At 55.2% G+C, this 13,091-nt stretch overlaps 1 protein-coding gene across 1 annotated transcript; it reads left to right on the top strand.

Annotated features, from left to right (window-relative positions):
• The first annotated feature begins 2,309 nt into the window (after positions 1 to 2,309).
• On the top strand, positions 2,310 to 12,301 carry RFLNB (refilin B). Its single transcript, XM_045375715.2, has 3 exons — positions 2,310 to 2,661; positions 6,375 to 6,478; positions 8,791 to 12,301. The coding sequence occupies exons 1-3, from the start codon at positions 2,446 to 2,448 to the stop codon at positions 9,119 to 9,121; spliced, it is 651 nt and encodes a 216-aa protein (XP_045231650.1). The 5' UTR covers positions 2,310 to 2,445; the 3' UTR covers positions 9,122 to 12,301.
• Positions 12,302 to 13,091: the final 790 nt, after the last annotated feature.

The raw sequence follows: 13,091 nt of genomic DNA, 5'->3' as shown, positions 1-13,091 counted from the left end.
CAGATGGTGGGATCCAAAGGGGTAGGAGGTACAGCTGCGTCCTTGCCTCAGAGGCCTGTGAACCGGAGTGACTCCATCTTGAAAAGGAGCTGGGTAAAATGAGGCTGAGATCTACTGGGCTGCCTTCCCAGACGGTTAAGGCATCCTAAGTCACAGGATGAGATAGGAGGTCGGCACAAGATACAGATCATAAAGACCTTGCTGATAAAACAGTCCGCAGTAAAGAAACCGGCCGAAACCCACCAACACCAAGATGGCCACAAGAGTGGCCTCTGGTCGTCCTCACTGCTACACTCCCACCAGCTCCGTGAGAGTTTGCAAATGCCATGGCGACGTCAGGAAGTTACCCTAGATGGTCTAAAAACGAGAGGCATGAATAGCCCACCCCTTATTTAGCATATCCTCAAGAAATAACCATAAAAATGGGCAACCAGCCGCCGTAGGGGTTGCTCTAGGGAATAGCCATTCTTTTGTTCTTTTACTTTCCTAATAAACTTGCTTTCACTCTATGGACTCGCCCTGAATTCTTTCTTGCGCGGGATCCAAGAATGCTCTCTGGGGGTCTGGATCACGACCCCTTCCTGGTAACACTCGCACTGCCCATTTGGCCAGGACTGTGCCCTGTGGATTTTGTCATTTATTCCCGCAGACCCTGAATGAATGAACCACCTCCCAGCACACAGGTGTGTGCCAGGATTTACCTTCTGTGGAGGGATGATGCTGGCTTTCTGTTTGCAGCAAGCTGTCTCGGATCAGCTGTGTGACTTAGGGCAAGTGAAATCGCTCTCTGTTTCCTTACATGAAAATGACAGGTAAGGGACGTAAGTGGAGGGAACTTGGCCAGCGGGTCTCTAAGATCTACCTGCTCTGAGTTTCTGAGTTTAACAGATCTGTCCCAAGCAGGACAAATATCCTTGATCTTTGCAAGGATGTGGACTGGGCTGCCACTGTCTCAGCCAGGGACGTGCAGGGTGTGACTCCTCTTCTGAGCTGTCCTGTAGGTCTGGGTGAGGTTCCAGCTCCAGGCCCTCCTCTGAACACCCATCGGAACCCCCAGGGGAGGCCTGCTGGTGGAGCGGGGACTCCCCACAGTTTCTGCTGACCTCGGAGACCTGTGAGAAAAGGGACTGGATTTGGGAACAGCCCAGTCCTACACCCCGCAGCTACGGAGACGGGTTCCCACTCAGGATAAGGCTTCGTTCGTTGTCAAGCCGAAGGGCTGGGGAGAAGTGCTGTCTGTTTCTCAGAAGGGATTCTCCCGGGGGTGGGGCGGGCAGCGCGGTTAGCCCCTGGGAGGGAAAACCTGCGGTCCCCACTGGGCGGCCGGCGGCCCTAGAGGCAGCTCGCGGTCAACCTGCTGAGCTTGTCCACGAGTCTGCGCCAGCCGCAGGTCTCTGCGCTGCGTGTCCTGTGTGGCCACGGCCTGTCCAGCCGAGCACCGGGGTGACCCGCGCCTGCGGAGCCCCTGAAGACAAGCCTTTCCTCCGGGACGGGCAGGAGCGCCAGAGCCCGCCTTCCTGGGCCAACAGGCGGCTGCGGCCATACGAAGCGCATTAGCTATTAATAATTTCCAGTTGTTTGCTCGCTGGCTTCGCCCGGTTCCCCAGGCCTCTGCGGGATGGGATCCTGCTCCGTCTGGCTCCCCCGGCCGCCAGGTCGGAAGCTGTTAGCGCCTCCCCGGTCCCGCTGGGACAGGGCGAGGGGTCAACGCGCCCCCAGAGCTCCAGCGCAAGCGGGTCCCCGCGTCCACCTGTAGCGCGCCGGGGGCCAGACTGGGCTGGGGGCTTTTTTTTTTGTTGTTTTTTTTTTGAGACGGAGTCTCGCTCTGTCGCCCAGGCTGGAGTGCAGTGGCCGGATCTCAGCTCACTGCAAGCTCCGCCTCCCGGGTTCCCGCCATTCTCCGGCCTCAGCCTCCCGAGTAGCTGGGACTACAGGCGCCCGCCACCTCGCCCGGCTAGTTTTTCGTATTTTCAGTAGAGACGGGGTTTCACCGTGTTAGCCAGGATGGTCTCGATCTCCTGACCTCGTGATCCGCCCGTCTCTGCCTCCCAAAGTGTTGGGATTACAGGCTTGAGCCACCGCGCCCGGCCTGGGCTGGGGGCTTTAGCGCTCGGTGTCCCCAGCGCGGGGATCGGCCTCTGGGGGCGGGGCCGGGAGCCAGAGGGCGGGGCCTGTCGTGTGGGGGCGTGGCGTGGGCGTGGGCGGAGGCGGGGCGGGGCCTATGCCGGGGCCGGGAGCCAGAGGGCGGGGCCTGCCGGGCGGGGGCGGGGCCGGAGGCGGGGCGGGGCCGGAGGCGGGGCGGGGCCGGCAGCTGCGAGACCCCGGAGGCGCGCGGGCGGCGGGGCAGGGAGGGCGGCCGGGAGGGCAGCGGCCCCGGCCCGCGTCTGCGACCCTCGCTGTCCCGCGACCCCGGCGCCGGTGCCTGGGGCCCCCTTGCGTGCCGCCATGGTGGGCCGGCTGAGCCTGCAGGATGTGCCCGAGCTCGTGGACGCGAAGAAGAAGGGGGACGGCGCCCTGGACAGCCCGGACTCGGGGCTGCCCCCCAGCCCCAGCCCCAGCCACTGGGGACTCGCGGCGGCCGGGGGCGGCGGAGGCGGCGGGGAGCGCGCGCCGGCACCGGGGGCGCTGGAGCCGGACGCGGCGGCGACCCCCGCGGCTCAGGTGAGTGGCCCCGCGCGGGCTCCCTCCCTCCGAGCGCAGCGGCTGCCGCCCCCCGGGCGCGGTGTCGGGACGGGGCGGCCATCGCCGGGAGCCCGGGGCGGGAGCGCCGCGAGCCTGGCCAGCTGGAGCCGGTGGCTGGAAAATTGTCATCGCCTGGGAGGCGCGGGAGCCCCGGGAGCGGCGAGCCGCCGTCTCCTCCCTTCGGGGTGGCGGCCCCCGGGGCTGCCAGGCTGCGGCTCGGCCACATTCCTGCCTTCGCCGGGCGGGGGGCGCCTGGAGGGAACCCCGGGCCCCCCGGACTCCGGCCCGACACCCCGCGGCTTTGGGCTCCCACGGGGCTGCTCGCCTCCTCCCAGCCGGCCCGGGAGCGGGTGTGCCCCGGGCTCCGCATCCCAGAGCAAAGGGGCCAGAGCCTTCCCGACCTTTAGAGAAGGTCCTGCCCAGCCTGCGGCCTCCCGGGGCCCCTCTTGGCCTGAACACGGGGAACCGGGTCCCGCACAAAACGGCTGGGAGGCCTTTAGGTGGGTGGAAACTTCGACAGAGTGATCCGTTTACTTTACTTTAAAATGTTCATTTAAAGAAAAAACTCCACCTAATCTTTTGCCTTGGGAGTCGCTCAGATGTTGGTGTTTGCTGCCTTTACTTAGAAGTCTGCGGAAGCCACATCCTGCCCGCGGCCTCAGAAAAGCTGGAAGTGGGGCTGCAGCCCGGCCCCGCCCCCCGGGGATGGGGACATCCAGCCCCCTCCCCCGGGTGAAGTCGGCGGCGGCCGCTGCTGTCCCTAGGGATCCCCACGGGAGCCCCGGTGGTGCTGGTGGTCTCGCCCCTCCCACCCTGTCTCCCGGTGGGCATCAGGGCAGTTTCCTCATTGCCATCCCAAGGCGGGGCTGGCTCCAACTTGGCCTTCAGTGCCCTCCCCTCTGGCCCCATCTGGCCTTGCTGTCCACCTGCCCTGGCCGCAGGCCGGACACACACACCACACCAGCGTTTCTGCTGCCGCCCTCCACCCGCATGCCCAGGGCCTCTTACCTCTCCCAGGAGGTGTCCTGCTGGCCCCTCAACGCCCAGCTCACGTCACCTCCTCTGGGAGGCCTCCTTGGTGCTTCCCAGGGGCCAGAGCCCGCGGCTACATCCCCGTTCCAGTGGCCCTTCATTCATGTGTCTGTTATAACCTCTGCTGCCCCACATCACCCCAGCCTCAGCCTGGAGCAAGGGCCGTGCTCAGGGAGGGTCTGTCGGGTGGGCGGGGATGGAAGAGCAGAGAAGGCACAGAACCGAGTGCTCCTGTAGATGCCTGGAAGAAGGCGATGGGGGGTTCAGAGATCACCAGCCTTCTCATGGGGACACCTGGGAGGTGCCCCCTTCTGTTGGGCAGGGTCTGGCAGCCAGAGAACGGGGGGCAGAGCAGGGCCCACTGTCACTATTTGGGAGCTGTTTGCAGAGGCCAGCGCCCGCACCTTATGTACCCTACCCCCCTGCCCCCCACCAACACACACACACACAATTCACTGACCTTGGCTCCCACCCAACCCCCTCCTCTAGCCTGGCCTTGCTAAACCTCCACCAAGGTCCAGGACCTGGACCCCCAGGTCCCTCTGTGTCTCCATCCTGGCCTTGCTAAGCCTCCACCCAGGTCCCGGACCAGGACCCTCAGGACCCTCTGTGTTCCATCCTGGTCCCCTTTGGCTTTCGCATTTCCACCCCATGCCCCCACTTGACACACCGTGTCCTGGTCTCATGATAGAAACGTTTGCCTCCTTCTCCATCCTGGGAGATGTGGGGGTGGGGCCGCTAACTCCACGCCCTGGCGCAAATGTACATCCTTCTCTCAAATTAGGCAAAGAAAATGATAGATCCCAAGTAAACCAGGGAACATAAAGGGCTTCTGAGTTCAGACTCCACACTGTGTTTATCTTTGCACGCTTAACACAGACGCCCTGATCCTGCAAATTGGGTGAAAACTAGCACCATCCCAAGGCGGGGCTGGCTTCAACTTGGCCTTCAGTGTCCTCCCCTCTGGCACCATCTGGCCTTGTCGTCCACCTGCCCTGGCCGCAGGCTGGACACACACACCACATCAGCGTTTCTGCTGCCGCACTCCACCCGCATGCCCAGGGCCTCTTACCTCTGTCTAGTATGCAACTGCCTTCTAGTGAGCCTTCTTGGATAATCAGAACATCCCATGCATTGGCGGGGTGGAAGTACTGCTGTGCTCTGGTTCACTGAGTACTCTGGATAGTGGAGGGTGACGGAGAACATTTGGTGTCCACCTGTCTCTTTTTTTTTTTTTTTTTTCACACGGAGTCCTACTCTGTCTCCCAGGCTGGAGTGCAGTGGCACGATCTCGGCTCACTGCAACCTCTGTCTCCTGGGTTCAAGCGATTCTCTTGCCTCAGTCTCCCCAGTAGCTGGGACTTCAGGCACACAGCACCACGCCTGGCTCATTTTTGTATTTTTAGTAGAGATGGGGTTTCACCTTGTTGGCCAGGCTGGTGTCGAACTCCTGACCTTGGGTGATCCACCTGCCTTGGCTTCCCAAAGTGCTGGGATTACAGGTGTGAGCCATTGTGCCCGGCCTGGTGTCCATCTTACCAATGAAAGTTTTTTCTTTAAAGACAGAGTCTCCTGCTCTGCCCGCTCTGTTGCCCAGACTGGAGTGTAGTGGTGATCTCAGCTCACTGCAGCCTTGACCTTCTGGGCTCAAGCCATCCTCCCACCTAAGCCTCCTGAGTAGCTGAGACTATAGGCGCGTACCACCACGCCCAACTAATTGTATTTTTTGTGGAGATGGGGTCTTGCCATGTTGTCCAGGCTGGTCTCAAACTCCTGGGCTCGAGGGATCCTCCTACCTCCACCTCCCAAAATACTGGGATTACAGGTGTGAGCCATGGTGCTTGGCCAGATTGAATCTTTAGTTAAAAAACAAAAAATTCCCTGGTAGCATATATATATATATTTTTTTACCTTTCCTAGAGTCTTGCTGAGACAATGACAGAGGGAGTGCTACAGAATGGAGGATTCGGGTGAGGTGAGCCTCTGCTCACCAAAGTTTCTCACCACAAGGCGAGGGGTAGCGGTCTGGCTCACGTTCGTTTCCTCTTTGCAGCTGTTCACACAACCTTAGCAGTGAAAGGGGGCGTCCGCCTTGCTGTGCTGATAAGGTCACAGGGCATGTGATGTGACTCCTCTGAGGGCACACGGCACAGTCGTGGTCAACCTGGGATTTGAACCCAGACCTCTCGGCTCCCCGTCCAGCGTTTCTCTGGTGTGCCCAGCACCGGGGACACAGATCCCAGTTGGGCCCATCAGCTGGAGGCTCAGAGCCACAGCCTTCTATGGGCGATGCTTAGAAATGGCCTGTGGGGGCTGGGCGCAGTGGCTCATTCCTATAATCCCAGCATTTTGGGAGGCTGAGGCGGGCGGATCATCTGAGGTCAGGAGTTCGAGACCAGCCTGGCCAACATGATGAAACCCCGTCTGTACTAAAAATACAAAACAATTGACCAAGCATGGTGGCACATGGCTGTAATTCCAGCTACTCAGGAGGCTGAGGCAGGAGAATTGCTTGAACCTGGGAGGCAGAGGTTGCATTTAGCTGAGATTGTGCCACCGCACTCCAGCCTGGGCGACAGAGCGAGACTCCGTCTCAAAAAAAAAAAAAAAAAAGAAATGGCCCATAAGAGCTCTGACTGCATTCTTCTCTGTCCTTGAAGAGTCCAGCGTGTCTCCCCCTGACTCCCGGCTGTGTGCTGAGGCTGTGTCCCCTGTCCTTTGGCGAAGGAGTGGAGTTTGACCCCTTACCACCAAAGGAAGTAAGGTAAATACAGCAGGCCCCAATTTTATTCTTTTTTTTTTTTTTTTTTTTTTTACAATTTTTATTTTTTATTCCAGATATTCATGCTTGTTGTTATAAAAAATTAGTTAATTGCAAAAATGTGACAAAGATGATTAATAGTTTGGTGGGTCCTCTTTCTGTTTCTGCATTCTAACCCGTTAAATATATAGGCATGCTTTTAACATCAAAATGAAAATGAGATCGTGATTTGTATAAAGTTCTGCATTTTCTTTTTGCACTTCATGAATCATGGCCGTCAGAGGGTTACAATTTTGTCAAATATTAATTCTTCTTTCCAGAAGCTGCTGCCCCCTACTCCCTTGCCTGCCAACCCCCGCTCTGAGGTCCTTTAACCTTGTCTCAGAGTATAATTCACTAGCTAAGCACTGGCCTTCCTCTGGGGATTATCTCATCCAGCATTAGCCGGGGGCAAAGATGCACTGACTGACTCAGGTAAAGATAGGTCTTTTTAGAGAAAGGAGTTTTACTTTTGGTACCTGGTGGTTTGAGAGCTGGAGTTTCCGCTGCATCCACACAAAGGCCCTTTGACATGGAACAAAGGCGAGGTTCATCAGTTGGGAGGTGAGCAGTTCAGCCTTTTGTTCCTGTGGAGCTTGTGTTTTGAGCAAAATGGGGCCATGACTCCCACCAGCCTCTTAACTGCTTGCCTGCGGAGGAGAGACGAGATTTCCATTCCACTCACAGAAAAGAATACTGATTCTTACTCACCTGACCAGTGGGTAGGGCTGGTTGGAGGCAGTGCTGTTAGATGTGTCTGCATGTGACACTCATACACTTTTCAGTATCTACAAAGCTATAAGAATTCAGTAAAATGCATTAAAGCTTTTGCTTCTATAAGAAAACTAACTTCTGGGCCAGGCACAGTGGCTCACACCTAGAGTCCAGCATTCTGGGGGACTGAAGCAGGAGGATGGCTGGAGCCCAGGAGTTCGAGACCAGCCTGGGCAACAACAGTGAAACCCTGTCTCTACAAAAAATACAAAACTTATCTGGGAATGGTGATGCACGCCTGTGGTCCCAGCAACTCAGGAGCCTGAGGTGGGAGGATCGCTTGGGCCTGGGAGGTGGAGGCTGCAGTGAGCTGAGATCACACCCCTGCACCACTCCAGACTGAGCGACAAAGTGAGACTCCATCTCCAAAAAAAAAAAAAAAAAGAAAAAAGAGAAGAAAATCACTTCCAAAATTAAAAGAAAGACTTGAAAAAATTAAGTGCCTGAGGAACATAGATGCTAATTTATCTTATGGAAATCAAGATGATAATTGGCTTTCATTGGTAAGGTCAGACACCTGTGTTTGGGGAGGGTCCCCAAACCAAATGCCAAGGTGAACAAAGTGTTAATATTTGGTATAGCCAAACTTTCAGAACCAGCATTCTGGGTTCCTTTGTCCTCTCATTAACTAGCTGACAGGGTGGGCGCGGTGGCTCATGCCTGTAATCCCAGCACTCTGGGAGGCCAAGGCAGGAGGATCGCTTGAGCCCAGGAGGTTAGGACCAGCCTGGGCAATACAGGAAGTCCTCATCTTTACAAAGAATAAAAGATATGTTTAAAAAAAAAAAAATAAGAGGCCGGATGCAGTGGTTCATGTCTATAATCCCAGCGTTTTGGGAGGCTGAAGCAGGCAGATCACCTGAGGTTGGGAGTTCGAGACCAGCCTGGCCAACATGGTGAAACCCTGTCTCTACTAAAAACACAAAAATTACCCGGGCGTGGTGGTGGGCGCCTGTAATCCCAGCTACTCGGGAGGCTGAGGCAGGAGAATCGCTTGAACCCGGGAGGCGGAGCTTGCAGTGAGCCGAAATTGCACCACTGCACTCCAGCCTGGGTGACAGAGAGACACTCCATCTCAAAAAAAAAAAAAAAAAAAAAAAAAAAAAAAGGAAACGGAGGCTCGGAAGAGTGAAGTAACTTGGCTAAGGTCTTAAGCTCACACGAGTGGGAGCGGGATCCAGGGGCTGCTGCCTGCAGTGGCTACCAGTGATGCGGGATAAGCTTAGGAATCCTGCACCCCTGTGTTTAAATCCCAGCTCTGCTATTCAGCGGCGTTGTGACCTTCACCTCTGCACCTCGGTGTCCTCTCAGGGTTGTTGGGGAAATTAAGTTGGATCCCGTAAGTAAAGTACTTAGAAGGGTACCTGGCACATAGTAAGTACTCTGCGGACTCTGTGACCCTATTTCTACATGTGCGCCCCACAAATGACTCAGTCACGGTGGGGACCCCAAGCCCCTGGCTCAGAGGAGCGGCTTCACGCGGCCTTATGTCTCCCGCGCAGGTACACCTCCTCTGTCAAGTACGACTCCGAGCGGCACTTCATCGACGACGTGCACCTGCCCCTGGGCCTGGCGGTGGCCTCCTGCAGCCAGACGGTCACCTGCATCCCCAACGGCACCTGGCGCAGCTACAAGGCCGAGGTGCGCTTCGAGCCGCGCCACAGGCCCACGCGCTTCCTCAGCACCACCATCGTCTACCCCAAGTACCCCAAGACCGTCTACACCACCACCCTGGACTACAACTGCCGCAAGACGACGCGGAGGTTTCTGTCCAGCGTGGAGCTCGAAGCCACGGAGCTCCTGGGCGGCGACGACCTCTCCGACGACCGCTGACTCGGCTGGGCCGGGGTCGGACCGGCTGCTCCGCTGTCCTGCCCCCGACTGCCCTGGCCAAGCCGGGCGACCTTACCCTTCATGTCATTCCAGCCCCAGAGGAGTCTAACCTAGAGAGACCTCCAAGCCCGGCCGGGGGAAGAGAAAAAAAAAAAAAAATCACTGCCTCTCATAATTATTGAGATCTTTGTGTTGTGATGTTTAAGCTGTTTTTAGAGGGAGTATATGTCCTGGTTTGCTGCTGTGTTTCCCCAAAGCCTCAATCAGGTGAGGCAACAAAAAGACCACCGGGACCGCAGGAAAGCAGCAACCATCTGGGGTAGGGAGGGAGGAGGAGAGCTCTCCCTCCATGGCCAGTTTGTCCGAAGAAGAGGGTGGAAAAAGTGAGATTTTAGAAATTTCAGCCACGGGTGCCTTCACCGTGCAAAAGTGGTGCTAATTCAGTAAACGGGGACACCTGCGTGGGTTGGAGCTGTGGGGGGTTGAGTTCCGTTCCTTTGTTTTTAAATTTCCATCTCCGTTTATGTTTCCTGTTAACCTAAACTCTTGTAATTCTCTAAATCTTTTTTCATGATATCAAAAAAAAAAAAAAAAAAAAAAAATCCCAAACCACAATGTAAGATGCCTTAAAAAAAAAAAAAGGTTCGTGTTGCCGCTCTGGGAAGGCCAGGCCGGGGCCGCCAGGTGTGGCTTTGGCCCCGATTACTTCCTCGCCATCAGTTCCAAGCACAGGCTCTGAGAAAACGCCTCGAACCCTTGGCGTGTGCTGACCGTCCGCAGGCTTCCGTGAGTCTGGGACAGGTGTTTTGGCCTTTTGGAATATTTTCAGAATTACTTTCCCATTTTTTCATAAGGCAAAACGGAGCCGGAGGACCTTTTTTGAGAGAAACAGCTTTCTAAGAGTATGCTTGGAAAACACACTTTTTGGGGAGTCCGCGAGGGGAGTGGACACTTGGGACACGAACCGGTGGCCCTGGCTAAGACCTGCGGCCGCCCGGAGGAGGCAGACACCCATGATGACCTGGTTCATCATGAGAGGGGCCGGGGTTGACTCATTCTTAGGATTTCGATGGCGTCAGAATTGCAGAGGGATTTTGCTAGGGCCTTAAGTCTAATTCAAACAGCCAGGAAGGCCGGGCGCGGTGGCTGGAGCCTGTGGTCCCAGCTACTCGGAAACTGAGGCAGGAGGATCTCTTGAGCCTAAGAATTCGAGACCAGTCTGGAAACATAGTGAGCCTCCATCTCTAAAAAATATGGCAGAAAAAAAGGCGAGGAAATCCGTGTGCCCACCCGCCGACAGCAGACAAGGTGCATTCACAGTAGGGAGCGATGTCAAAGCCTGGCCGCTGTGGCTGCACGTCCCTCTTAGCCACCGCACAGGTGCAAGTGGCATTCGACTGCCGTGTTCCCAGGGACCATGAGAATTCGGCTGGCCCGGCCGGGCAGTGGTGGTGGCCCAGGGCCTGGTGGCTTCGGCTCTGCCTCCCGCCACCCCATCCTCCCCCAGCCCCTTCTTCTTGGGACCTCCTGCCAACCCCTGTGGTGTCTGAGTAAAGAAAGTGGCAGATGGTTTTACTGTTTTCTTCCAAGATTGGAAAGAACAAACTAGATATTTCCTTTGAATACATCCAAATGATGTCAAGTGCCCGAGGGTCACCGGGCACCGTGAGCTCCGCTCCTCTGCGGCTCCGGGTTTCTGTGGACGGCTTCCATCTGTCCCGAAAGCAGAAGCGAGAGCTCCGTGGTGCCCCGGGGCCACAGCAGCAGGTGCGGTGATAATTGCCGTCGTGTGCAGTCGCTGGAGGCCTGGAGAGCCACGTTGTCCTCTGCAGACCACAGCGTCCGTCCGCGGTGCCCCTAACCAATGCGAGCACCCTGTGGACACAGCCTGGGGTCCACCCGTGGTCTGCGCTTGCCGGGCTGAAGCTCGGCTGGGACCCAGTGAGGGGGCACCCTGGCACCCATGGTATCCTCAGTCACGTGCAGAGCAAAAAATGCTTCCTGTGTTTGGAAGAGCAAGTGACGCAGCATGTATTGATAAAAATGGATTTTCTGTCTGATTTCATGCTGTGGTCATTTAAGTGGTCAATGTTTTTTTGTTTGTTTTTTTTTTTTTTGAGACGGAGTCTCACCCTGTTGCCCAGGCTGGAGTGCAGTGGCACGATCTCGGAGTACTGCAACCTCTGCCTCTCGGGTTCAAGGGATTCTCCCGCCTCAGCCTCCTGAGTAGCTGGGACTACAGGCGCTCACCACCACGCCTGGGTAAGTTTTGTATTTTTAGTAGAGACGGGGTTTCACCATGTTGGTCAGGCTGGTCTCGAACGCCTGACCTTGTGATCCACCCGCCTCGGCCTCCCAATAACTTTTAAGTTATGTTAGCGGGATCCTCAAGGCCTTGCCCTGCCCCATGGAAACACTTGCTTGGATGAGCTCAGGAAACAGTACTGGCTGCGTGGCAGGCGTGGGCGTTGCGTGGGAGGACGTGGCCTTTGAACACCGCTGTGTTCTCAGACGTCCTTAGGAGATTTTTTTGGGTCTTATGGGGACTGTATTAAGTTCAGGCAAATCATGCTAGGTGTGGAGAGAGTCTGAAATATGTCAGTAAAGTAAGTAGGAGTGAGCGATTGTGAATGTGTAATGCAAATGGAAAACCAGGTTTTATTGTGTTAAGTTATTCACCAGGGAACCAACTGTAGTTCTTTCTAATCCTCTTTCTCTCCAAACCTGCTTTGCTGAACGTTGCAGAAAAGGAAGTGTGTGGAGAGAAAGAGAGCGTTTCAGGTGGGTCAGAGGACGCCATCCACAGTGGATTCATGTTCGTTTGCAGGGTGGAAGCAGTGATTTTTAAGACCACTGATTAAAAACAAACATCCCTCAGCGTATCTGAGAGATGCTGTTTATTTGTTAATGAAAAAGCTTTTTTCTCCGTCTCTTAAATAGTGGCTTTCATGTAATAAGGATATTTTTAGTGAAAAGTTGTTTTCCTTGCAAATTACAGACCTTTTTAAAAAACAATTTGAGCGAGTACCTTTTCATTTGACACTTTTACTGTTTCTAACCTTAGGAAAGCAGAACAGCGTCTGGCAGACACAACGTTTTCAGTTTACCTTTGACACCTGCCCCACTCCATTTCGCTTTGTGACGTCTTCATTTAACAATAAATTATCTGAAAAAACAAAACTTAGAGAGATGCTTCTGTTTTTAAAGTAGTGATGACTGGGAAGTAATTATGTCCCGGAGATGCAGCTCCGTCTTGAATGCTGATCCGCCCTGTTGACTTTGGATTCACCGCAGTTCAGCGAATGCCTCTATTTTATCTACCGTTGCTTATATAGGAACATGTACTCAGCACTGATCCTGCCCTGAGGCAGATTCACATAGCATTTCTGCCTTTCTCTGCAGGTGTCCCACACAATTCTTCCCTGTGGTGGGTGAGTCCTGGGTCTAGGGGTAACAGCACAGGGATCCACCATCTCCCCTCGCTCCTGCCTGAGACCTCCTGGCTGCTGCTCCTGAGGCTTTATTAGATGTTTCTTTCTTAAAAACCTCTGTTCTTTAAAGACTCCGTTAAGAAAACGTAAGTCAGAGAGTGGGAGAAAATACTCACATCTGACAAAGGACTTGTATCTAGAATATGTAGAGAACTCTTTAAGTCAACATTTCTTTTTCTTTTTCTTTTTTTTGATTTGGAGTCTGGCTCTGTCGCCTAGGCTGGAGTGCAGTGGTGCGATCTCAGCTCACTGCAAGCTCTGCCTCCCAGGTTCACGCCATTCTCCTGCCTCAGCCTCCTGAGTAGCTGGGACTACGGGCACCTGCCATCTCGCCCGGCTAATTTTTTATATTTTTAGTAGAGATGGGGTTTCACCGTGTTAGCCAGGATGGTCTCCGATCTCCTGACCTCGTGATTGGTCTGCCTCGGCCTCCCAAAGTGTGGGTATTACAGGTGTGAGCCACCACGCCCGGCCAGCAT

The sequence above is a fragment of the Macaca fascicularis genome, chromosome 16, assembly GCF_037993035.2.
Source record: "Macaca fascicularis isolate 582-1 chromosome 16, T2T-MFA8v1.1".
Classification (NCBI taxonomy): domain Eukaryota; kingdom Metazoa; phylum Chordata; class Mammalia; order Primates; family Cercopithecidae; genus Macaca; species Macaca fascicularis.
The sequence above is the reverse complement of the archived record's forward strand: the minus strand, read 5'-3'. Positions and strand labels throughout refer to the sequence as shown.